The sequence below is a fragment of the Toxotes jaculatrix genome, chromosome 3, assembly GCF_017976425.1.
Source record: "Toxotes jaculatrix isolate fToxJac2 chromosome 3, fToxJac2.pri, whole genome shotgun sequence".
NCBI lineage: Eukaryota > Metazoa > Chordata > Actinopteri > Toxotidae > Toxotes > Toxotes jaculatrix.
Genome location: NC_054396.1, coordinates 7706446 through 7733330, shown reverse-complemented (window position 1 = coordinate 7733330; position 26885 = coordinate 7706446). Strand labels below are relative to the sequence as shown.

Here is a 26885-nt window from a genome sequence, read left to right as displayed (position 1 = left end):
TACAGCCCACAGTTTTAAGGTTGTGGTTCACTCTCAACCCTCTTATCAGCCTCGTTTCCTGACACTGCTGTTCTCAGCATACCTCATCAGTTTATAATACTATGTAAGTCTGAAGATATATTTTACAGGATTTTAACATATTAGGTTAAGATGGCCGTGTCAGAACTGTACCTGACAATCTGGTGGATGAAGTGGTCAGGATCTTGGGCAGCAAACACTGTAAGAGTGGTCCCCGCAGGTACACCCTCCTCAAAGCGGATCATCTTGGGGTTGACAGGGAAGACGGGAGGCTCGTTCACGTCCTGAACAGATATGGTGACTCCCGCTGTGGACTGAAGAGAAGACTGGATTCCACTGGCCAAGTGGGCCTGGTTGGACACCACCACTGTCAGCATAAAGGCACGGTTCATCTCAAAATCCACCGGCTAGAGAGGACCCAAGGAAGAAGGAGCAAGGACAGAGAGAGGGAGAAAGAGAGAGAGAGAAAACAAAATGATGAGAGATGGGAGGAAAATGAGTGTAGCTGATTACAAGATTAGTTCTGTGTTCCAATTTGAGAAATGACATATAATTCAGTGAAAACAACGTGAGTCCAAAGTACTCAGTCATCAGCATCTGGCACTTTAGAGCAGGTGGAAACATGCAAGATGCAGTGCTGAATAATAACAGAAAGCAACTGTTCACTTTCATATTGAAAGAGCTCATTAGCAGACAATAGGATGAGCACAGATAAGCCAAACGAAGAGCTCCATTTTTACCTTGACCACTGTCAGCATGCCTTCGTTGGTGATGGGGTTGGTGCGGATGGTGAAGTGTCCAGATGGGTCTCCGCTCACGATGCGGTAGACGGCGTTCCAGTTGGGGCTGTGGGGCTGATCTCTGTCCACAACCGACAGGTTGGTCACCACCACATTTACCTTGTTCTCTGGTACCTCCCCAGAAAACTGAAGAGTGGGAGGGAGGGGAGGAAGGGAATGAGAGAGGAGGGAGGGGAGGTGACAGCGGGTTGGATGGGAGAAATAACATTATGCTGATGTTGTTCCAGCAGTCGGCTAATGCATGTTAATAAGTTGATTTATTGAGGTTTTAAGCATTTGCTTGTGCCGTCATCAATCTTTAAGCATTTTCAGTAATTGTTATTATGAAAACAAACTGCTTTTAGGGTCATGCCAATAATGCTCAACAACTGAAAGAGGTAGCAAAACAAATGGAGGAGAAATTAGAAAGATAGAAGAGGAAGAAAAAAGACAGGAGGAGACATATTTGTTTAAATGTGGATAACAGAGAATCATAGCTCGCATTATGTTAATGCAGTCTCTTATTCCACGCCATGTCTCCTCGTATGAAACTCTTTATCTGAACTAATGGATTTGTTCAATTAAGTGTTTACCCATTTAATTTAGATTCTGTGCATTCACCAAATCTAGGTCTTAATAAGCAATTAGATAAGTACTGTAATTAAAGCAGCGGTAGGAATAATCTTTGGCTAATGATCTTCATTATATTGCAATCTGAAACAACTCCCCTCTGAACTTACTCTGGAGGAAACTTGGTGACAGCTGCAGAGCCCGAAGAAGAATTTACAGCGCAATAGGATACGTGTCCCTCTCTATAGGGATTTATCTGGCTACAGAGGGATGGGCATTCAAAGGTAGATAGAGGCACACACACTCACGCTAAAAGCTCTCATTGTCAGCTGATAATCTGTGTTTCCTCTTGTGAAGCGTTAACTTGTTTATGGTGTGTGTCTGCCAGCTGCTGTTCACTTTAATGGCTTCATCATCGTGGGATTGAAGCCGTGTCCAAAACCACTCGATTCCTCTCTTTCTCCTTCTTTCTTTGCCTCCCTCCCTCCCTCCTTGCCTTCTTTTCTCCTATCCCCTGCAGTACGACCAGGCTGATAAGCACAGAACAAATTAAATATGCACTCCTAGTCTCTGGTGTGTGGGCTCCTCCATTTCATTTTCACCCCAAGCTTTAGCACAAACACCATCACAAACCTTCCAAGCTTGTTTGGCCACACTGCCAGACGGCCAAATGGAATACGCTCTCTAAGAGGCATACACAATGCTGCTGACTATAGGAGAGGGCACTGCCAAAATGGCCACTCTCACTGAAATACAATGTGGACCCATTGATAAGCCACTAGAGACACAGGCTTGAAGCTTCTGAAGGATTTTGTAGTTACAAAGTGGGGGGCAGATCAAATAAGATTCAATTGTAGGTAATCGCCAAACAGGACTTGAGTCTGCTTTGCCACTGAATGTAAAAAAAATAAAACGGGACAAAAATAAAACGACTCTTTATAAACTTTTATTTGACTTTTAACGTCACAAAAACTGTTGTGAGGATCACAGGTCCTGACTTCATATGGCTTTATATACAAACTTTATTTGCTCTGCCCCTTTAAACATTCAATAAGGAGAGCTTTATTAGAAGCAAAGCTTAGGAAACGTGTGAACCTGTTCAGCAACATTAGCTGAGGACAAATGGACTTTTTGACAAGCTTTGACTCTAAAAAGTGAGACTGTGTGACATCAGTATCAGCAGTTTGCTTACTTCACCATTTGAATGCAGCACGTACAACAGTAAATGAATGCATCACTGTTCATATGGTCACAGTGTTCACTGTTTATTCTCTCTGACTTCAGTTCAGAAGTAAGTTCAGTCAGTTGCTGGTTCAACTTAGTACATTCAGTTTGGCACAAAGCCCGACTGTACAGCATCATTCACAAACTTAATGGCTCAAAAGCCAGTTATTTGTGATGCATTAACACATCATAATTGTTTCTGTGGCTTTCATAGTCATTTGACAAGCTTTTAAAGAGGAAGTAGAGTGGAATGAACGCATTGTGAATCATTTCAGCCACTAGTGGAGTTTTAAAAGTTTAGTATAGTCTAAAGTTTGCTAACCCTAGCTGCCATAAGCTTATGGTCATCTCAGACCAAGTAGGGACATAGCAGCAAAGCCCCTGAGAGCACTGAACTGATCAAGGGTGAGTTTTATTACTTAAGAGTTCAGCTTCCATTTGTGACATAAAGATTTTCCTCTTTCAAAAGTTATGGCCTTGCTTTAAAGAACTTAAGCAGATGAAAATACGTGGGTTAGGGCGTAGGGCATCTCAGGTCAACAGTTGTTGTCCCTGGGGACGATCAGACGTTTTAACTTCACCACTCAACGCATCAGCATCATCACTGACACTTTATGCCAGGATCTTATTTATGAACATCTGACATGCCAATAGATCTCGCATGCATCAAGGACAGCACTAAACAAAATCCAGATAATACAGGGACACTTATGCATGATCACTACCACTGCCACATTGCTTCTCATATTTTACACAGTCTGTAGACATGTGTACCCTTCAAACGTTTGAGCTACAGTCCAGTCGGGGGAAATTAGTGAGGCTGCAGTGCTGTACAGACCCCAAATCATTTTAAAAAATAAATCTGCATCGAGATGCACTGCACAGCAGGGAAAATCTACTGCCTTCCTACTGAAAACTGACTCAGCATATGAAAATGTCCCATTTTGGATGGCAGAGCTAGAGCTCAACTAGATTAAATGAGCTCTTCTTTCCCTTCATGGGGTGGTGAAAACAACACCAAATGCTAATGACAGCATTAGGTAGAGTAAATATCCCAAAAAAGTCTCCTACTGACATTAGACTGACATCAGTCCACTTAAGACAGCTGTTATGTCCTCACTCTGGCGTAACAAAGATATAGGTACTGACAGCATGCATCCACCCTGTACCACCATTTTTCATAATATGCAGACATATCATGCTGCTTTTTCTTGCAGTCTGCTTTAAAAAAAAAAACAACACAAATCTAAATCGAATAGTTGGAAGCGGAGGAAAGCAGTGAAAGCCGATAATCTCTGGCACTCCAACTCTTTCTGCTGTTTAGGAGGTGCAGTTCTACAGGTGAATTACAAACAGCTCTCTATTCAGATCTGTAAGCCTGTGTGTCTGGGAGTTCACGTTTTCAACCTGACCAGTCTTCCAAGCAACTCTCCTGCTCCTCATTATTGTTCAGTGAATGACAGACCACTGGGTGCACTTCAGCAAGGGTGTGATACACTTGATTAAATAGTTTGATTAGATAGATTGTGGCAAGTACCGCTGTCTTTTTGTTTATCACATAATGACGAACATAGCCCTAACACAGTGTGTTCAGGTCCATGTGGTGAAATGAATAAAACATTTGGCTTTTTTTTTTTTTCAAATTAGATGCAATATATCAGCTTGGTTTACGCCCCCGCGAGCAATTTCACTTAATTAGTGTGCTTATGTTTTCTCTGTGCCTCCCGTAGAGAGCAATGAATTCTTCTCGAGTCTGTCATACACAAATAATTACTGAACTACTCCAAGTCTAGTTGCTTGTGTGGGAAGCAAAACAAAAAGTAGAGATTGACAAAGCAGCGGAAAAGGCATCTGGTGGAGAACAATTTCTTTGCTGTGGCTGTTCATGTGAAAGTGCGTCTTTGTCTGTGCCTAAGTGAAGGAGATATAACAAAAACCCATTTTTATTCACTTTTACTCATTACCATCTTTGAGTCGCACATCAAAATTTGGTCAGCTGCTCTTTTACCGACAAGCTCAGGCAAATCCACATTTGACGTTTACTCATGAGTGTTGCAGAGAAAGTAATGAGGCCCTGAAGAAAAGACAAACGTTTATCACAGAGTGGGTGAGCATACATGTATGTGCATGTCTCATCATTGTGTACTGTATGTGTCAAGGACAATATGTAAGCCTTTTTGCATTTCTGTTGAAGCGGAGAATGTCAGTTTCTGGCTGGCGAGGGGACTCTCGTCCAGAGTTTCTCCCCAGTGAAAAGCAGTGATGGAGCCAGCACTGCAAACGGGGACAGAGCGGTTCTGAGCGGAGCGGCAGCCTTGTTCGGTGAGCTCTACCCCTGACAGCTGGGGAGCTCTTATCAGAGCATGCGGCTGGAACTGTACTGGCATGCACGCTGACGACGGCCCCACCGAGGAGACAGGGATCACAGTGTGTGACGCTGACACACTGCTTGCTCTGCCTCTGAGCTCGGCTGCAGACAGCATCTGTCTCTCTCTGGAATCTCAGAAATCCAAGTGCTCACATAAAGAGCAGCTACGATCTAGGCTTGGTCTGACAGGCTGTGGTCAGCGTCTGATTCTGTTCCATGACCCGGCTGAGAATAGAAAGTACGAGCCACATATGGAGAGGCATTCATGCAAACAGAACAAGCATTTACACTCAGCATAAAAAAAGCTTCTGCTTTCAATTGCTCATCAATAACCTCTTACAGTAACCCTCACCGTCAAAAACAAATACCTCCCTACCTAGCTACACACACTACAACAGAAAAGTGGGCCAGCTGTAGCATGGCTTCCTGTCAGACCAGTGTGGAGGTATCAGGGACCAGGGCCAAATGCCTACAGACAAACCCTGGCCACCAGAGGCCCTTGCTGGCAGGAAAACACAGAGAAGGAGGGAGGGAGGGAGGGAGGGAGGGAGGAGTGCACTTCTCATCATCAAAACTGATCTCCATCTCACTTTCAGTCACAGTACCTTTTTCTGTCTCTCCATATGTTGTTCTTGCACAGTGGTTCTTTTTTTTTATTATCTGTCACTGTGTTGTTTTATATTCTTTATATATCGGTCCTTACCCTACAGCTTTCTCAGCTGTTGTATTTGCATTCCCCTCATCTCAGTGGTCTCTGAAAACTTATTTCAGTAAAGCTACTATTGCATGCTTGTAGTCTTTGACAGGGTCCAGGTAATGCATTTTCTAATAACATCTGAGAGCAGTATTTAACTGGGAAGCTTGTGTAACCCATTCTGCCTAAGAATAATAATCTGTCATGTACAGTACTATGTGTAGCATAATGGCTCTGTGGGAAAGTGGAATGGTATAGCACCTAAATAGGCAATAAAGTATTAGTACTAGTCATATTTTTTAAGCGACTGAATGAAAACTGTTTGCGTGGGGTTGGGGGCTGAAGCCTTCACTGGTGTTAGTCTTCAATAATATCTTGGATTTCACCCCCCCTTTCCCTTGACATAGAAGAACAACAACAAGAAAAACAACAGCAGTGTCATGGTGCTCAATACCTTGTCTTAAAGTAATATATTTTTGGCAAAAAACAAAATGAATGGTGAAAATACAGCTACTCTCCAATTTTTAATAAAGAGCTGATAATGAAAGCCACCAAATGAGAGAACCAGGAACAGGCTCCCGGTTTTGATGAAAATAATAATGCCCTAATCCCAAGATAAGGCTATTGTCCTCTGCCTATGGCCACAGTGCACCTTTATTATCTGTGGCACACACAAAAGCCATCTTTTTAATTGAATTAGTGATTTTTTTTACACATAAAATATCATAAGAGAAGAATGAGATTAAAAGACTTCCCCTCAGCAAAAACAAAATGTACATACCCCCCCCAGTAATTTTCTGGAACAATAAAATATCTATTGGAAGGTTTTGGACTCACCGTCCTGACTGTCAGTTCTGGGGGATTGTCATTGATGTCCGTAATGGAGATAAGAGCTGTGGCTGTGTTGGACAAGCCAAAGTTCAAGTTGCCCTCCATGTCAGTGGCCTGGACAATGATGGTGTACTGAGACACTTTCTGTAAAAAGAGTCAGAAAAAGAGGAAACATACTCAGAGACTGGTCTATCAGGTGCTGCAAAAAGACATGGACACAGGACTGAATCAACAAATAAATATTTATCTCATGTGACACTGACAGAGTCATATGAATGAATAAATGAGTGAATGCATGAATGACCCCCACCCCAAACCCCAACCACGCATACAAACCTTCTCTCTTTCCATAGCCACACACTCACTGGAAAAACAGAACAACTGTCTCTTTGAGCACCTGATTTGCTCAATAACACACATAAACAGACATACACAAAGTTGCACACAGGGAGCAATGTGTTGGTAAAAGGCCCATCCATTACTGGCTAAAAGTCTTGGCTTTCCGCTGTGTGAACAGACTAGGATCATCATTCATTTTAATGGAGGCACTGCCACTTAAAGATGTGCCATGGTGCTGCAGATAATGCCGGGAGGTGAACAGGCCTTATTTAGTCCAGTTACAGTGAAGGGGAGTCGCCCCAGAGTGTACAGCAGCACACACACACACACTGCAATATTAGAGTGCCATGACAAGACACACCATCAAACATTTGGCTCTGTTTAAACACAACTGAATGAAACAAACACTGCATCCACATTTCAACATCATGACACTGTTCATGGTGCTGAAAGTTCAGTCTGTCCCCAGACTCACCACCGCAGAGAAGTAGTGTGTGTGTGTGTGTGTTTCCATAATGACAGTATAAGCCTCTCTGCTTCGTGGTCTCTTCCTCTTCCTATTAATCCATTTGGCTCAGGCCTCCATTGTATCAGAGAGGAGAGAGGGAGCCAGAGAGAATGGACGTCAAGGACAGGCCAGTGTTCGGCACACGGGGCCAGCTGCTTTGTTCAACATCCACAGAGCGTCCTAGCAACAGTCTGATGTTCGTTTGTTGCTAAACGAGCTTCGTCAAATTCACCGCAGGGTCACGCTTTCTAATGACTCGATGACCAGTGGCACTGGTGTCAGGGACTGCCTGAAGGAATGAGAGTTACTGCTCCTTCTTAAGTGGCAGCTTTTTTGCCTTTTTATTTCTTTGTGCTGAGTCTTTTTCCTTTTTTTTCCTCAGGTTTTTGTGTGCTCTTTGTTAACTCACATTCTGAGCTTCCTTTGATCTCTCACTATCTTTCTCATCACATCTTGGTTGCTCTGTGTTCACTGCCTGTCTGTTCTCTATCTGTCTATCTCTCTGTCTTTCTGCCAGTCTCTGTGTATCTTTATATCTCTTTTCTCCCTCCCACTTTTTACTTTTCAGTCTTGAAGGATGCAGTTGATTGTTAGATCAGTCAAACCACTGAGGCCGGTTAAAACGTGCATATGGAGTCATTTAGCATCGCTCCAAGTCATCATGAAGTGCGCAGACATGTTAATCTGCTCCAAACCAACCCTATTAATGAAAACTCAATACTGGCTGCCCTTTATTAGACTCATAATGAAATATCAATATCATCTCCCTTCATAGAGCGCTTCAGTAAATAAAGCCTTCAATGAATGTGTCTCTCCACAGACTCATTTAGATCCGGTCACATACATCAATCTAGAAATAGCACCAGATGGCTGTAGGAAACTAATAGGCTTAAGCTTTGATGGACGCCTTTTCTTTGGTCAGGTGATGAAAAATGACTGGAGCAGAGCCAGCAGGTGGAGCTCTCACACAGTAGGGGATGTGGCTGGTGCGTCCTATCCTGCAGGGTTATATCACTCATCTGAGGGTAGTTGCGAGTTTATGGCCCTTCCAGTGCTCACATGCACATCCGCTAACACTCCAGTGAGTGGGAACAGGTGGGACACACAGACTCTTACACACACACACTGGGTATACATGTGCATTGGCACACACACACATACACACACACACTGCTGTCCAAGAGTGGCTGCCCGAACAAGCCAGTAAAGGGCTCTCTAATGAGTCCTATAGAAGTGCTGAACAGAAAATCTCTCTGTTAGATTAGAGTCCAGTGCTGGCAGGAAATACAGCCTCTTGTCTCACGACCAACAGCAACAGCCCAGACGCCCCCACAGGCCTTGAGCCTCATGGACTTAATCTGCAGAAGCTGAAAGCCATCAGAGGCTACAGAAACACCTGTACACAGAGCTCAGCCAACAATAAAAGCCAATCCCTTTTATCATGGGGACCAAATTAGGTAGTTTACCATCCAGGAGACTGAAGAAAGAAATAGGAAAATGGCCTCAGCCTTTCAATGTTAGCTATTCGACAAGACGAGCCAGGCAGCAGACAGGGCAGGTGGAAAAACTTGGCTGTTCATGGTTTGTAAGCAAATGGACTTGTGCTCCACAGAGACTTTGTTAGCAAGAACACAGTAAAGGAAATAATAGTCTCAACTCGTAAGGTGATGTTGAACAAGAAAATGGAGAAGAGTGGTTTTCTGGCAACACAAGTACAGTGGTGAATTAATTATACTTTAGCTGAGTGTGCATTTTCACTGGGTCTGTTGTACAGAACCACTCAAAAAAGGGTAAAGAGGGAGAGACCAGGCGAGAGAGAGTTGCTCTTTACTCGTGTTGCTTGTGGACTGTGTTCCGGCCTGCCGGGCTCCTACTGGCCACAGTCATTAGCTTGTCACTTACAATCTGTCTCAAATGGCCTGAGACTCGTGGCTAAAACTGGAGAGACCGACTCCCTTCCTTTTCTCTGACTCCACTCACTCTCTACCTCAGAGACCCTCAGTGTCAGTGACCCCCACCACAGTTTCAATTCAGTTCAGCTGAGATCACTCCAATTAAATTTACTGGCTCTGATTTGATGCTGTTTGATTCCATTTCATTAGACGTTCAGTTTAGTTCGGTGACACGATGCCAGTGAAAAACTGAGATCACTTGGTATCGGCTGTTGTGGGAGTTCTGACAGTGAAATACAGTACACATCTACACAGTTATTTTCTACTTTCACATCTTTTCCCAGTTAGTACCAAAAATATGCGGAGAAGCCTGTTTTGTTGCATCTTGATCATCCATTCCTCACAAGGATGTCTCTCAGGTTGGGTTGAGGACACAAACAGCTCAAGACTGGCTTGAAGACAACACAAGGCAGTGGAAACTTACTGCAAGCAGCGCTCTGCTCTCTGAAAGCTTTTGTCTGAATCCCATTGTAGAGACATTCACTCAGATACCTAAGTAAGTCTGAGATATAAACTCTGAATCCACTTGATTAGATACGCCTCCACATTTACGCAAACAGCTCAGAGACACATAGTGGATAAATAAGGACTGTGAGTCACATAAAAATAAAGCTGCTAGAAAGAAACACACAGACTGGGTAAGGTGTTTAGTTAATCGTCCAACTAAGTGCTGCAATACAATGCGCAGGACATGATTAAGCATGATGAACATGCTGCCAGACTTGCTGGCTCCAAAATGTCACAAAGAGATAAAAACAAAAATTGCCAGATAAATGGATCTTGGTTTGCAGCAGCAGATTATGTCAGGTGACACCTCTCTCATCACAAAACAGGGGAAGAGGGAAAGGGAACAATAGACCAAAACCGGGTACAATAGACCAATATACCTGTGGAATCCAGGCCGTAAATAATGCAACAGACCAAATGAAATTATATTAAGAGGAATGTCAGCCAGCAGCGTGCCAGGCAAGCAAGACTGTTGCTCCTTTTTCTTCTGTTAGAGAGAAAAAAATTAATTGGACATCCAATTAATCAGTATCAGTCGTCTTGCTTTCAAGGTGCCAAAAGCTATAATGTAGATACAGAAAGAGAGGGAGCAGGAGAGGTCCTGAATAAAGCTGCCATTGGGTTGGAGCAATCACTTCTCCAGTAATATCTGATATAATGTTAAAAATCTCTGTCCTGTAGTTATTTAAGGACACGCTAATGTGGTTTACAGAGGGATGTTGACATCGATCACATGAGGGAAGATTTTAGATAACCTGGCAGTGGTGTAATAGATACCGCACATGATTTCGCATTGAATGAGGACTTGTCTTGCACAGTAAAAAATGCACATTGGGCCAACCAGAAAGACAAAAGTAAGCAAAAAAAGGGGAAAACAAATTTTTCAAGAGCACTTCTCAAAAAGAATCAAAATAATTAAATTGTTTTATTCTACTGTCACGGGGAGACCCTGTGCACTAAAGTAAGGCACATGTGCTACACACTCTTTCTCAGGTAGATTTTATCAGAATGTTGATCCTGATGTGAACTACTGGTGGTGATGAACATTTGGAGGAGGGGGTGAAGGAGAGAAGACACATTGTGATTGTGTATTTGATTTACTGAACTTAAATTTTGTTGACCTGTCTCCTTTGTTGCACTTCTTCCTCTGTCAGACCAGGAACAGCCAAACCTGGGCTGGAGCGGTCCATTTGGTTAAATAGGGGGGTTCAATGGGGAAGAAACCAAGTGTGGTAGAGTGGGAGGGGTGTTTTGTCTTTTATAGTGAAATGACCTGTATAAGTATCTTGTTTAAAAAGAAATATGTTTTTAAAGTAAGTTTAACTGAACTTCTATTTGATAATATATTATTTAATATTGAGATTATTGTAATATTGAGATTATTGTGTGCTGGAAGAGATAATTGATATCAATTTCTTGAGAAGGTGCAGTCCACCAGTATAAAAGTGAGGAGACTGTGGTGGCCGGAGGCTAAAGGAGAGAAGCACAGCTCCTGAACACAGCTCCAAATTGTAGCTCCTGCCATGGGCCCAAACTTTAAGGGTATAGCCAGAAGGCAGCTGGCCATGTCCTTGAGCTGCGTCTTAAAACATCTGGGCTTTCTGTGCATAGGCTTGCCTGTCAGGAGCACCAAAAAGCCTATGCAAAGTTGCTCAAGGATGCACGGTCACAGTACTATTCAAGAATCATCAACAACAGTTTCATCCCTTTAATTCTTTGTCTACACCTGCCCTGCCAGCCAGCCCGCGGCTTGGGCTCTCCCACTCTCTCCACTGCTTTTCTGAGGTTTCACAATGTGAAGTTGAGGCCATCATCAGGAAAATGAAACCATCCACTTGTGTTCTTGACGCCTTCCCCACAACCCTGATAAAATCAAACCTCTCTGCCATAAGTCCCCTTATTACAAAAACAATAAACCACTCCCTTCAGTCCGGTCTCGTTCCATCTGCACTTAAAACTGCTGTCATCAAACCACTTCTCAAAAAACCCACCCTGGACCCAGAAATGCCTGACAACTACAGACCCATCTCAAACCTCCCGTTTCTTTCTAAAGTGCTGGAAAAAGCTATCGCTATTCAGCAGTTCTCCCTCCCTACTCATACTCCTCGACCTTACTGTGGCTTTTGACATAGTGGATCACCGCATTCTTCTTAACCGGCTCCACTGCATTGGACTATGTGGCACCGCCTTAGATTGGTTCAGATTGTATCTTTCTGGGAGGACAGAATATGTCAGCCTGTATGGTGCTAAGTCCCGGTCGCTTCCTGTCACTTGTGGAGTCCCTCAGGGGTCCGTCCTTGGGCCAATTCCATTTATTTTATACATGCTTCCCCTCGGTCGTGTCATCTGCTGGCATGGAATCTCTTGCTACGCTGATGACACACAGCTCTATATCAAGACTGATTCAACCCCTTCTGCTGCCCTACCATCTTCAACACTGCCATCATCACTGTCCACCCTTACCACCTGCCTGGAGGAGATAAAGGCATGGATGAGCCAAAATTTCCTCCAATTGAACAGTTCCAAAATTGAAACCACACTTGTTGGCACCCCACATCAGGCATAGTCATCCTCCATAAATACCGTCACTTTTTCTGGACAGGACATTCCCCTCTCATCTGTAGTTACCAACCTTGGTGTAAGTCTGGACCCTCACTTAACATTTAATAATCACATTAAACATCTGTGTAAATCACCCTCCTTCATCATCATCATCATCATCTTCATCCGCTTATCCGGGGCTGGGTTGCAGGGGCAGCAGTCTAAGCAGGACACTTCTTCCAGCTCTTCCGCGGGAACCCCGAGGCGTTCCCAGGCCAGCCGAGAGACATAGTCCCTCCAGCGTGTCCTAGGTCTTCCCCGCGGCCTCCACCCGGTGAGACATGCCTGAAACACCTCCCTAGGGAGGCGTCCAGGGGACATCCTTAAAAGATGCCCGAGCCACCTCAACTGGCCCCTCCCCTACCTCAACTGGCCCCTCCCGGATGACCGAGCTCCTCACCCTATCTCTAAGGGAGTGCCCAGCCAACCTGAAGAGGAAACTCATTTCGGCCGCTTGTATCCAAGATCTTGTCCTTTCGGTCATGACCCAAAGTTCATGTCCATAGGTGAGAGTAGGAACGTAGATCGACCGCATTACTGCAGAAGCTGCACTGATCCGCCTGTCAATCTCACGCTCCATCCTTCCTCCACTCGTGAACAAGACCCCAAGATACTTAAACTCCTCCACTTGAGGCAGGAACTCTCCCCCAACCTGGAGAGGGCAAGCCACCCTTTTCCGGTTGAGAACCATGGCCTCGGACTTGGAGGTGCTGATTCTCATCCCAACTGCTTCACACTCAGCTGCAAACCGCCCCAGTACATGCTGAAGGTCCTGGCTTGACGGAGCCAACAGGACATCATCCACAAAAAGCAGAGATGAAATCCTATGGTCCCCAAACTGGACTCCCTATCCCCTGGCTGTGCCTAGAACTCCTGTCCATAAAAAGTATGAACAGAACTGGTGACAAAGGGCAGCCCTGCCGGAGTCCAATATGCACTGGAAACAGGTCTGACTTACTGCCGGCAGTGCGAACCAAGCTCCTGCTCCGGTCGTACAGAGACTGGACAGCCCTTAGCAGTGGGCCCCGCACTACATACTCCCAGAGCACCCTCCACAGGACGCCACGAGGGACACAGTCGAACGCCTTCTCCAGATCCACAAAACACATATGGACTGGTTGGGCGAACTCCCATGAACCCTCGAGCACCCTATAGAGAGTATAGAGCTGGTCCAGTGTTCCACGACCAGGACGAAAACCGCACTGTTCCTCCTGCATCCGAGGTTCGACTATCGGCTGAATCCTCCTCTCCAGCACCCTGGCATAGACTTTCCCAGAGAGGCTGAGGAGTGTGATCCCCCTATAGTTGGAGCACACCCTCCGGTCCCCCTTATTGAAAAGAGGGACCACCACCCCTGTCTGCCACTCCAGAGGTACTGTCCCCGACTGCCACGCGATGTTACAGAGGCGTGTCAACCAAGACAGCCCTGCAACATCCAGAGACTTGACGTACTCAGGACGGATCTCATCCACCCTCAGTGCCTTGCCACTAAGGAGCTTTTTGACCACCTCAGTGACTTCAGCTTGGGTGATTGATGAGTCCGCCCCCAAGCCCCATCCCCTGTTTCCTCAACAGAAAGCGTGACAGTGGGATTGAGGAGATCTTCAAAGTAGTCCTTCCACCGTCCAATAATGTCCCCAGTCAAGGTCAACAGCTCTCCACCTCCACTATAAATAGCGTTGGTAGAGCACTGCTTCCCTCTCCTGAGGCGCCGCACAATCACGCCCCTCCAGGTGTCACTGTCGCTGCCCACCTGAGCGTTGAAGTCCCCCAGTAGAATGGCAGAGTCCCCCGGTCGGAGCACCGTCCAGTACCTCTCCCAGGGACTCCAAGAACGCCTGGTACTCTACACTGCTGTTCGGCCCATAGACCGAAACAACAGTGAGAGACCTCTCCCTGACTCAAAGGCTCAGGGAGGTGACCCTCTCATTCACCGGGCAAAACTCCAACACATGGCGGCTGAGCTGGGGAGCTATAAGCAAGCCCACACCAGCCCGCCGCCTCTCACCACGGGCAACTCCAGAGTAGAAGAGAGTCCAGCCTCTCTCAAGGAGTTGGGTTCCAGAGCCCAGACTGTGTGTGGAGGTGAGCCCGACTAGCTCTAGTCGGTACCTCTCAACCTCCCACACAAGCACAAGTTCCATGTCCCAAGAGCCAGTTTCTGTGTCCCGAGATCGGGTCGCAGAGGCCCCTGTCTTTGACCACTGCCCGATTCACAATGCACCAGCCCCCTACGATTCCTCCTGCAGGTGGTGGGTCCACGGGAGGATGGCCCCACATCATTCCTTTGGGCTCTGCCACCAGGTGCTCGCATGCGTGCCCCAACCCCAGGCCTGGCTCCAGGGTGAGGCCTCGGCTGTGCCAACTGACCTTGTTGTAACTGTAGTCATAGGAGCCTTCTGAACTGCTCTTGGTCTGACCTGTCCCCCAGGACCTGTTTGCCTTGGGAGACCCTACCAGGGCACTTAGCCCCAACAACATAGCTCCTAGGATCATTCGGGTACTCAAACCCCTCCACCACGATAAGGTGGCAGTTCAAGGAGGAGTCAATCATCCTTTTTTCACCTTAAAAAGATTGCTAAACTCCGCCTGTCTCTCACCCTTTCGGATGCAGAAAAGCTCATCCATGCCTTTGTCTCCTCCAGGCTTGATTACTGTAATGCACTACTCATTGGGATCCCTGGCAAGAGTCTTCAAAACTTCAATATATACAAAACAGTGCTGCCAGGATCCTGATGAGAGTGAGAAAACATGAACACATCACACCCATCCATCCCTTCACTTCATTCAATATAAAATATCCATCCTCACATACCAGTGCATCCATGGCAACATCCCGGTCTACCTCAAAGAACTCCTCACTCAGCAAACGTCATCCCGCAACCTCCGTTCCACCAACAGCAATATCCTCCATATCCCCAGAACTAAGCTCCGGTCAATGGGAGATTGAGCTTTCTGCTCAGCTGCCCCCCGCCTTTGGAACTCCCTTCCAGACCATCTGAGGGCCCCAAAGACTGTGGCTTCTTTTAAAAAGGCCTTGAAGACCTTTCTCTTCAAGAAAGCATTTTAAACTTGTTTATGTTTTTGTTTTATTATACTATTGTTTGTGATTATGCTCTTTTAACCTTGTAGCACTTTGAGATTTGCTTTTAAATGAAAAGTGCACTATGAATAAAATGCATTATTATTAATATAAATTAGTTTCATCTCGTTGGCTGATTGATTCTTAATTAGTCTTCTTAATTATAATGTAATATGTTGAATCTTTTATTATAGCCTGCAGTTTGAGTGAAATAAAAACATATAAGTGAGTTGCTCGTCTTCTGTTGTATTTCTGACAGAGCAACCACACAAAGGGTGTTTTCTGCCCGCAGTGGTTAATAAATGTGTCATTTAATAATACAACCAGCAACCACAAGTGTCGCAGAATAAAATCAAAATCCACATTCTTGAAGATAATATCTTTAAAGGTTGGGCTGGTGTCAAAAAAATCATCAAGGGATGTGTCCGTGGGCAAAGTATCAAAGCCAGGAAATCTAGAATAGACAAAAGAACAGATTTTAAAATAAAAGTAAAAATGTTGAGAATGTTTCCAAAATCCAAGAGCTGCTGAATAGAAGCAAATATCTGACCCAGATCAAAGTAGAAAAGCATCAACTGCAAAAGAGGGTGTAAATAAGTACAAAAATTCAGCCTTTTTTGCAGACAAATAAAAAGGTCCAATTCAATACTACCTGGGTGCACATAATAAGGTGGACATTGAATGGATATTTTCTTGACTGAGCGTTGGGAACAAGCAGTCAACATCCGCCTACATGCAAAATGCTTCATTCAGCAGCCCGCTCACAATCCTCTGACGGCTTTGCTGTCTGGCTCCTGGAGCTCAGTTGTAAAGCGGCGAGTTAACATAACTCAGAGTCTCAGAGACAATAAAGCCCCCAGACCATTTAGGACGCCTGCTCTCAGCCTATATCCCAGAAGAACCTAGGGCCAGGTTGTGGGCACTCACATCTTTGAGGCAGCCCAGGCGATGTCCTAATCGGCGAACAGACAGTCCAACGTGAAGCTGGCATCAGCCCGGTGGACAGCCTGGCGCCAGGCCACATCACATCATGCCACACCAAACCATTCCAACCCAGGGCTCATGGAAGATTGAGACAGCCTGGGATAATGAAAGACAACAGCTCTCCCTGCCAGTGGAGCTGGTGCCATGGAGGAAGGGCACAAAGGGAGAACAGCCACGCCAGCTGTGGCACTCTGACATCTCCCACTCTGCTACCTGCTGAATCAAAGATGTACCTCACTAGAAATGCACTGTTCCATAGTAGTCTAGTAGATGAGTCTATTCTTAGTACAACAAATAAACACACAAAACTGTATAAACCCTAACCTAAATATAATCATTTTTTAATCATAATTCTGTCCCACAAACCCTTAATTACAGTACAAAATCAAATTACGAAACATAAAACCATAACCACATACAAATACCCACCTTACTCGAAATTCAGATTGTATAGCGTCAAACACACATGCGTATGGCTTAGCCCTGCTTGTTAGCCTGTGAGATGGAGCATGTGGAAGCATGTGAGGTCAAGGGAGGAGAGGGGTTGTGGGTGGTGAGTGAGGGAGAATAATTGGTATTCAGCGGTGTCAGAGGTAAGCGATACCAGGCTAACCTCCACGCACCCTCTGGTCTCCTCAACACGAGAGACCCTGCTTCACCCCTTAATTAGCACATGAATATTCCAATTAGACACCAGCATGGTGGATGAGGATTAGCTAAAGTGTGAGAGAAAGATTTGGAGGAAGTGACAGAGAATATACAGTATGTGCTGCAAAGGTGTTTGTTGGGTATTCGTTGTCTATACAGTGAGTATGCATATTCATGTTCTTGTGTAGCAGCATGTGTACACACCACTGTGGTTGCGTGGATCTAGTGTGACAGATTCATCCTAATCACAACAACCATAACTGCATGGGAGTGTGTATGTGAACACGTACCCACACGTCTCAGTGTGTTTCTATGTTTGTGTTGATGACCTTGACAGCAGGTGGGTGAACTCCCAGGTGTGTCCCAGTTTTAGTGGGAGGATCAGAGGCAGGTGGGACTGAGCCTGGCTTGATGTGTCCAGATTAATGAGCTTTCCCTCACTCACATCAGCTGCTACTGCTGCCGCCTGGGCCAAGCTGGAAACAGGGACACAGAGCTGGCCCGCGTTCACTAGACTCATTTATATTGTCCCACAAATGTATCAGGCTATCATGCCATGCCAGCTCCGTATAAAATTTGGATAAGGAACGTGCACTGATGTATTGTATTCTTCTGCTATCAAAACCTGGTTCTGTTCTTGAGATTTTAACTGTAATTATTCTCCAAATACGCTCGCCTTACTGTTGGTAAAATCCTGTTTTAATTTGCAAAGCGTTGCCTGGCCAGGTTTAGTGCCGAGAGGGACCAGCAGGACTTCTCAGAATATAAACATTATGTGACACACTCATCTGTGCTTTTATGTTGGTACTAAAATCAGCCAACTAAGTTATGAGGATGAGATTATCCTCATAATGACAGCATATGAATTTCAGCGTTTCCCTGGTTTTGCCAGTTGCATTTTTTACATTTTTTTATTTTGCACCACAGAGAGATAAGAGGAGGTTTGTGTGTGTGTGTGTGTGTGTGTGTGTGTGCATGAAAGAGAAAAATGCTGCAGGATGAACAATCTGCCATGAAACACTAGTGCCCATAGTCACCTGATCCAGCTTGAGATAAACAAAAGTCGACCCCACGTGACCTCCCTCATTAGTAGAATAAGATGGAAGATGGCACAGGGATGTGTCTGTGTGTGTGTGTTGTGGTGTTGGTGTGTGAGTTGGCGAACAACCACAGCAAGCAACAGAGACACACACACCACCAGTGGATGAGACAAAGGAAGACAATGAGGAGCAAGCTCCCCCAACCTCATCAGCAGGGATGTGATGGACTCGCACGGCCATGATGTCTGATCTGTTCTATGTACTGAGATAAGCATTAGATATCAGCCAATCATTTATCTTTATACACAATGAGAAACCAGGAAGATTTCTAACAATATTTACAAGAGTGATCCTAATTTTTTTTTAAGGTTTAGCGACATCCAAGGATCACATTTTAATCCCAAATTTGTGTATCCAGAAAGATTATCTACTATGTACAGAAAAGAATATACATATATTAGTATTTGTCTTGTAGTGAGCTGACGGTAAAAGACTACTGAAACAAATTGCCTTTATTTAATGACCAGTGAAATCTAATTTCAAATCTTAATAGTTCTGGTTGAAAGTGATCTGTTTTGGGAGTTGTAATTAATTTTTGGTTTGTAATTGGTTTTTGGATTTTAATTAATCTTTGGGTTTAATGATGGCCAAAAGACCAGAAATAGATATTAAAACCAACGTATTATCATACCACAGTAGCTCACCTGTATTGCAGCTAATCTGCATTTGACTCATTTGACATTTCTCTGACCATAAGAGACACAAGCTGGTGAGAAGCACTGCTTGGTTCTGTGTGTGTGTGTGTGTGTATGGGTGGGTGGATGTGTTGCAAGGTATTGTCCCTGCAGAGAAGCTTTGTGAAATAATAAATGACTGAGTGGAACGGCTGTGTTCTTTTCAAGTTCGTTCTTGAGTGGGTGGGACATTGGGGAGCGACTCGGTAGCTGGCTACCAGAATGAATCAAGTAAGTCAAAAACACAATCAGTATGAGCGTCCTAGTGGCAAAGGAGCCAAGGGATAGATAGATAGATAGATAGATAGATCAGCGTTTTGGAAAATATTCTTATTTATTCCTCGCTTAGCTGGAAACAGAAGGAAATAGCTAGCTACTGCAGCCCTCCTGGTTAGAGATTCAAACACAGTACAACACCATTGAATCTTGGCTAAAGTTGCTGGGTGGGCACATAAGAGACATAGAGATAAGAGACACAGAACAATCAAATGATGACAGTAACGGATCCACAGGACATAGAGTTGACACTGACCTCTCTGTCCAGGCCAGCTGCCACTGTAACTATGTCTCCAGTCTCGCTGTTGATGGTAAACATGTTGGGGATGGGGCTGTGTGGTGTCTGTGAGAGGATGCGGTAGCGGACCATGCCGTTTGCTGTGGTGGAATCGTCCGAGTCGGTGGCTGTCACCTGCATCACAGACGAGCCTGTGGAGAGAAAGTTTGTTAGCCAGGAAGAAAAGAAAAAAAACAGATGACGTCTATCAGTGCAGGACGGAAGAGGAGGTGGGAAAACAGCAAAGAAGAAAAACAAGCAGGGGATATTCATTAAAATACAAAGATGTGCTTTTCAAGGTCCTTTGCACACATTTTAAAAATACACAAAGCATACTGAAGGTTTCTCGTAAGCGCATTACTGTTAATGAATTTGTAGGAAATATCAAAGCAAAGGAAGAGGACTCAGAAAAAACTCAGAAGACAACAAACCCATTTCTAAACAAGAAACAAGTCAATCAGACTTTGCAAATTGCTGTGACATTCTCTGTTCTTAGGGAAGCAACTTTTAGAGTGAGCGCTATTACAGAGCAGAGTACAAAAACACAAACAAAATCTGTTAAATAAGCCCCTATTTTAAGCTGTGCTGTTTTGTCCTCTGTATATAGCCAAGGTAGTGGGGCAAAGTTTCCACCTCTGCAGAGTCCATTTAGTAATGAGCAGCGCTGGGTCTTCTGCCATTTCCACCATCCATTATTTCAGCCTTCAGCGGCACCGTGGCTGCCCTTAATGCTCCCATGCTCTCTCCCTATTTGTCTTAGAATCACAGATAAACACTGCCATTTAAGGCCGACAGCACAGAGGTGGTGAGGCACAGGGAGTGTGTGTGTGTGGGTAAAGAGAGTATGCATGTCTTCGTTTACTTACAGGTGCGTGTGTGCATCTGTATGCATGTGCTTGTGTGTGTCCTCGCAGCACGTATCAGGGTGACAGGCCCTGTGTCCCCACATCTTACCAGAACAGAATTATTGATTTGCACGAGTTTGTCAGCTGGGCTCACAAATGCGATCAGGCAATTAGGAGCACTTTGTGCTGGAAAGAGGAGAGATCACCTCGCCTCTCTCACAGGGTTCTGTGAAAATGTCACTTTCCATCAGGCAGCCATTTACAGGATGCCGCCGCCGCTGCTGCTGAGAGAAAAAGACTGTCAGCTTGCAGGAGGAGGACAGCAGAGAGAGGAGACAGCTGAGGCACGAACATGCTTGAATGAGAAGACAGTGCACGTAGAGGAAAACTTAATAGGAGGGTTGATAAGGACATAGGAGCTGCGGTGTAAAAAAGAAACAGGGAAGCAGAGAAAAATGGTAAAGTGGTAATTATAACGCCTACATGTTAGATTGCCTTGTCTAAATTAATTAGAAACTTCAGTCTTTATAAAAATTTCAGATGTATTTTAAAAATATAGCTCTATTTTCATGGGCACCAAAAAGTGTCTCAGCAAACCAAGGCATAAGCACTCGGGGCTGCTCAGTGGTGGGTACCATGCTGAGAAGGCAAGAAACCAGCAATGTTCAATTATCACATCAAAAGCACACAAAAATGAGTCTTATATGTTTCATAGTACAGCAGAAGTAAGAAAGTCAAGTTTTGCTTTATCACCTTTCAAATGATAAACGTAAACATCTCAGCCGAAGTAGGAGAGCTGCTGGATTTGTGGCAGATTTGGTGGTCCCCTGTGGGTCTGAGCAGTTACAGGTGTCTCTATTCCCATAATTGGGTCTAGATGGCACTATCATTCCTTTGACAGCACGCGTGGACAGGATAATTGTAGCCTGGAATTTCTATTTCAAACTTCATTAAGTTTCAAAGCAGGATTTGCCACTTTGTCCAGCGAGGAGAAGAAGAGAGTCCAAGGAAAGACAGGAAGAAGAAAAACAATTACTGCTGTTCCACTGAGGACAGTGTCAATATATGATCAACCTTTCCGATTCTGTAGGGAAGGAGAAGATGTGATGTTGAATCACGTGTTACTGCTGCTACCTTTCATTTAAATGAGGAGGACTCAGTGACATGATGATAGTGCGCTTTAAGATCCAAAGCGGGATGGCCATGCCTGAAAGGGTTAATCTCTGAGCCTGTTTAATTCCTCTTTAATTTGAACACTAATTCCAAATCCTAATTGCTTTTCCGCCAAAATCGTTGGAGCTGAAAATTTAACTGGTCGGCCATTTTACTCCCGTGACTGGAGATCACCGGTGAGGTCTATCTGCTACCTAAACATTAGTCAGCCGGAGTCAACATCTGCCTCCAAATTAGAGGGAGGTGGAGAAAAAAGATGAAGATGGATATAGATACAAAGATAGAGCAGGAACGGGAAGACTGGCACACAGAGGCGCTAAGACAGGAAGCAGAGGACGACATTGCCAAGCGGAAAAAGAAAGTCAAGATGAGAATATAGGCGAGAGGGTTTTTAAAGCCCGGTAAAAGCAAAAGCACAAGGGGAAGTCAGGGAGTGAGAGAGCAGGGGATGGACGGTATAAGAGGATAATAACTCTCATCAGTGGAGGGAAGATAGAGGTTGGACTGCGGGAGGAAAGAGTGGCCGCGGTACAGTTGATAGAGAGAGAGGAGAATTAGAGGTTGAGAGGTATACAGGGCGTAAGGGAAAAGGTTGAAACCTGGTGAATCTTGGCGGAAGTGATGAAGGGAACACAGTGTTCACACAAAAGCCTCTAATGGAGGCCACTGCTCTCTGAGAACACAAGGACACAGTCACGCCATTCAAAGCATTCAAGACCATTCACTGCAGATCAGAAAAAAGCCAGATCAAATGCACAGGAAGCTTTTGGGAACCTTGATCCCTATTATTGCATGAAAGCCATGACTGTGGATCTTTACCTACGTACTCCATTTCAGGGTCACAGGGGATGAAGCCTGTGCCAGTGTCAATGATGAAGTGGGAGGAGTGAGTTACTTCTCATGTCCAGCAGTTCAGTTGCTGTTATGGTCCTGATCATTTGCTGTATAAACAATGGCAGGTGACCAGCAGCGGGAGCACAATGGTACTCAGTTGCAAATATAGCGATCGTAGAATCCAGTATTTTTGAAGTCAAAATATCTTGACCTCTGCAGCACTGAATTTAACAATTTTTAAATCTGTCTCTCTGAATTTTATGGAAATGCAGAATAAATTTATCGCACGCCAAAAAGTCAAGAGAAAGAGAAAATTAGAAACTGAAGAGAAGAAAAGTCTGTTTTGACTTCTTCCTCTTCTTTCAGAAAAGTTGACCAAAGCTTGAATTGAGAGGAGCTAACACATGTTTCTGGGGTTTTCTGTTCATTTGCTAAATGGGTATCTACTACGTAATGGAGCACCTTAATGTATCAGCTCAACCACAATAAAATGATGATTATTTTGTGAACACTCAACAAAGTTCCAGTGAAGTTTTCATTTCCCTTGCTAAGGGCAAAACTCACTGTGTGAGTTACTGAAAGCAAAAGTGGTGAGACTCCATTCGTACTTTATATCACTCATACCTACAGATTCAGTGGATTCTCTGCCTACAGGAACAGACTGGTCAAGAAAATGCTAAGTGGCACAGAAAAGGTCCTTTACACTGAGGTGACAGTGCTAACCACTGACCCTCTGTGACAATGAAAACTGTTCCTGTGACCCTGAAGTATTCTCTGCATTGGCACTATGTAACATGCATGCACTAACAGTATGAGGCCCAGTGAAAAACACCTGCTCTCATAGACAAAAGTCCAACACACTGAGTGAAACATCTTTGTGCTCCTCCACCTCTACTCGCCTCCATCACTCCATCTCTCCCCCAACTCTGCCGATCCTTAATTACACCCCCAGGCAAGATGGAGAGAGAAAGTCTTTTAAATCTTGCTGCAACTGTTAGCAAACCCGTCAGAGAGAGAGGAGAGAGAGACGCAGCACCCCTGTCCCCCCTTGGGAGGGCAAATCGACTGTGAGAGAAGGCACTCAGCTGCAGGTTTTGATCTCGCACTCTCATTTCAGAAGGCCTTTACAAGAAAGACAGTCCATAAAAGGGAACAACTTGCTGTCGGAGTCGGGCATGAGGGGGAGGGAAGGAGAAGGACAGAACATCACAGGCCAGATGTTCTGAGTACACTTCAGCCTCTGAACACAAGAGCTTTCTGAAGAAGTCACGCCATGTCGACAAATCTTTATCTGAGGCCACTTAACACAATGCGAGGGCTGTCTCATGTCACAGTCTTTAAGAGTTTCAGGTCATTTTAGTGACCTTACTTCAAAAGGCAGAGGAATTCCATGTGGGTTTTTATGTTATGTGTGTACTGTATGTTAGCTTGCTCTTATAGCTTAGCTAGAACTACCAAAAGAACACATTTGCACACATTTAACAGGTTTAGCACGTTTCCCTGGATTATCCTCCTGGTTTCACATTGAATCTCATTTATTCCTAATTAATAAGAACTGAATGTGATCAGCTTGTCATGTACTGTTTTGTTAGGTTTGATTACCCACACAAATTAAATTCTATTAGTCACAGGTTGGTTTGGTGCTGAGCGGGGGCCCGGTGGCAGAAAGTGACAAATGAAGCCGTGTCAAACAGATCCTGACTGACAGTTAGATCGGATCTCTCCCTACGTAACATCTGGTGAGGGTGATAAGGGTGGTTCCCTGTAGGTCTCCCTCTTTGAAGGCTTTCACACAGTGCTAGATATGGAGATGTGTTGTAAGGCGTCTTTGATATCTGGGTCTGTAGATACAGAAGATGATACTACTGCTGCTTCATACATATCTTCCTTTTGCATGGCATTCAGAAAAATACAAACTATGAATAAGGGTTTGTTGCTATTACACAAATTTCTCAAAACACAGATATTAAACATTTGAACTGCTTCTATTTATTTGGAGGATTCATTGAGCTATTCAAAGTTTTTCACACTGGTGTGGTAGAAAACTTGAAGAACTTGCGATTGCACATTTTTCATGTGTGATATTTTATCTTTCTGCTACAACAGTGACAATAAAAATACCTTCACTTAACTTTCCACAGGGGTGATGGAGCATGAGCAGTGAATTGAGCCATCTGTGTGTGAATTTAATATATTATATGTGCTTTAAATTGAATTTATTCACACCTTTTTAAATAAAACAAAAAAACAAAAAACAAAAACAAAAACCAAACAAAAAAAACAGTCGAACTGAATTGTTTAACCTTTTTAAAGTTTAAAGGCATTACACTTACCAGTAGTGGTATCTAGCCATGCAGATAATTTCCTTTTTTTTTTTTGGCCAAGTCTGTACACTTCTCTGCTGCTGAGACTTCTGTCATGCTCATTCAAGTGAAGTGAATAAACTTAAGTTTGTTCACTTCGCAGCATCAAGAGGCAAGTGGGAAAATATGATTTTAATTGAAGAAGATAACATTTTATGGCACAAGTTTCATGACAGTCACAACCCACTCAACCAATGCATTGCTTATTACCCTGAAATTTCAGCTGAAAAGCTTGTTTCGTGCTGTTTCTGTTCACCTACTGTTCACCTATTATTGAACTGATGCAATTGCCCCACTGAGGGACTAATAAAGGATTCTCTTATCTTATCTTAATTATCTGCCTCCAGACGGGCACATGCAGCAAATGGCAACAGCAATGTTTTGGAAAACCCATAACATGTATGCAACTGCACTACTTGGTACATCATTATGTAGTAATAGATGTGAATCTTCTTTGAAGTTTCACCACTTGTCAGACCTGCTGTGGGCAGTGTGAGACAGAAAACTGAGGTATTCCAGCAGCAGCGTTGCCCTGAGCAGCACCTGTCACCTGAAATGCTGTGATGGGTTTCACAACACACCACCTGTTGCCAGGATGGAAAGAGACTGTCACCTGGGGTAACACCTGATGGATTTTTCATGGTCGTCTTTTGATTCCACAAAGCCACATGCAAATGCGGGATGCACACAGGAGGATCTGAGAAGCTCGGCAGTGATGTTGTGGCTCTTTTTATAATCACTGAAAATGTCAGTCGACTTATGTGTGATATGAAGATGACATATCACAGCATTCAATGAAAAAAATGTATATTCTAACACTGTAAGAAGCAAAAAGAAGTCCCAGGGTCAAAAATAGTGAATAACTGTTAAAAAAAAAAGCAGAAGAGCAGCTGAGGTGGCCTTCAGGAGAGAGAAAGGTAAAGAGTTTTTGTTCAGATAGATCATTTATTGAGTGTTGCTATATTTATTTTTTGTCTTAGGTTTTGTGATTCTGTGTAAATAAAGCTATATACAAATGAGTTTAGCCAAAGACAGAATCAACATTAAATAAATGCACATTTATTTAACAAAGTGCATATCTTATCAGCTGCTTGTGTATAACTGCATAGTTGGAATCGGTGCAGCTGGGTAGAAAAATCAACATCATCAAAACATTTAACTTGAGGTCTAAACTGGGTCCATTAATAGTGAGTACAGGATTTAACCGGTGAAGGATGTATTAAAGGCTTAAATGGGCCAGAAAAGTATAAAATGTCTCCTTAAACCTACACTGAAGATGAATGGCACTCATTTTTATTTTCTTCGACTAAACAGGCAATTAGGCCAATGCAGCTTTGCAGCCTATTTTCCTAATTAAAATTCATCAATTCAGAGAACAATGACTGAGCTCCACACGCACAATACGCTTTGTTGACACCAAACTCTCAACACCTGACATTGTGTGCTCCACAAACAAATGTTACTTGGCAGTGCTTGCTTAATGAAGAGCAGAGCAATTATACTGTACATGGTGTAATATGTTTCGGGTTAACTGGTATAACAGATTGCACTCTGTTTAAAAAAAAATTTTATTCAAAGATTTTTGTCATTGCGTGCTCTCACTTTAAGCAGAGAGTATCAGAGAGAAAAACGAAGAAAGTAGCTTTTGGAATGTCTGGATGCCCTCACTAATTAGGAGCTCTGTATATAGACCCACGCTCCAGTGAGGAGTATCTACTACACACACACACACACACACACACACACACACACACACACACACACACACACAAAGAGTCAATCCCATACTCGCTCATCCATACACACACGTACACACGCACAACATGCTTTCCTATATTGTTTACAAATCCCCCTGAGATTAAACTGCAGCAGAACAATATCTGAACGCTGTGAAGACAAACATGGGTCCTCAGGGTCTGATTGTTAGAACAAGAGTTCTTCCAGTTGAGACATGAGAGCTACTTGCACATTCTGCTCTTGTCTCTCGCTTGGCACTGACCACGACTCTGTTCCCTGATTTGGAGGGAAGGTCTACATCTCTCCATGCTCTGCAGAATCTGATAATGATGCATCCAGCCAAGATACTCTAATACAAATATCTCATGAGCTTGCCCTTGTCTGAACCAACCAAAAACTTCAAGTCATTGATTCACACCTCAAAATGTTGGTGTATTTGTTCAAGTCTGTCTTATATCACATTTGATTGGTTGAACTGACACCAAATGCTCTTATGCTCAA

At 44.0% G+C, this 26885-nt stretch overlaps 1 protein-coding gene across 1 annotated transcript in view; it reads right to left on the bottom strand.

Annotated features, from left to right (window-relative positions):
• The window catches only part of cdh4 (cadherin 4, type 1, R-cadherin (retinal)), a 201106-nt gene that overhangs the window by 14647 nt on the left and 159574 nt on the right, over nt 1-26885 (bottom strand). The window contains exons 8-11 of the mRNA XM_041035025.1: nt 19412-19584; nt 6491-6628; nt 759-944; nt 172-425 (exon numbers count right to left, since the gene is read on the bottom strand). Coding sequence (XP_040890959.1) covers nt 172-425; nt 759-944; nt 6491-6628; nt 19412-19584 — 751 coding nt within the window. The remainder of the gene's footprint in view (nt 1-171; nt 426-758; nt 945-6490; nt 6629-19411; nt 19585-26885) is intronic.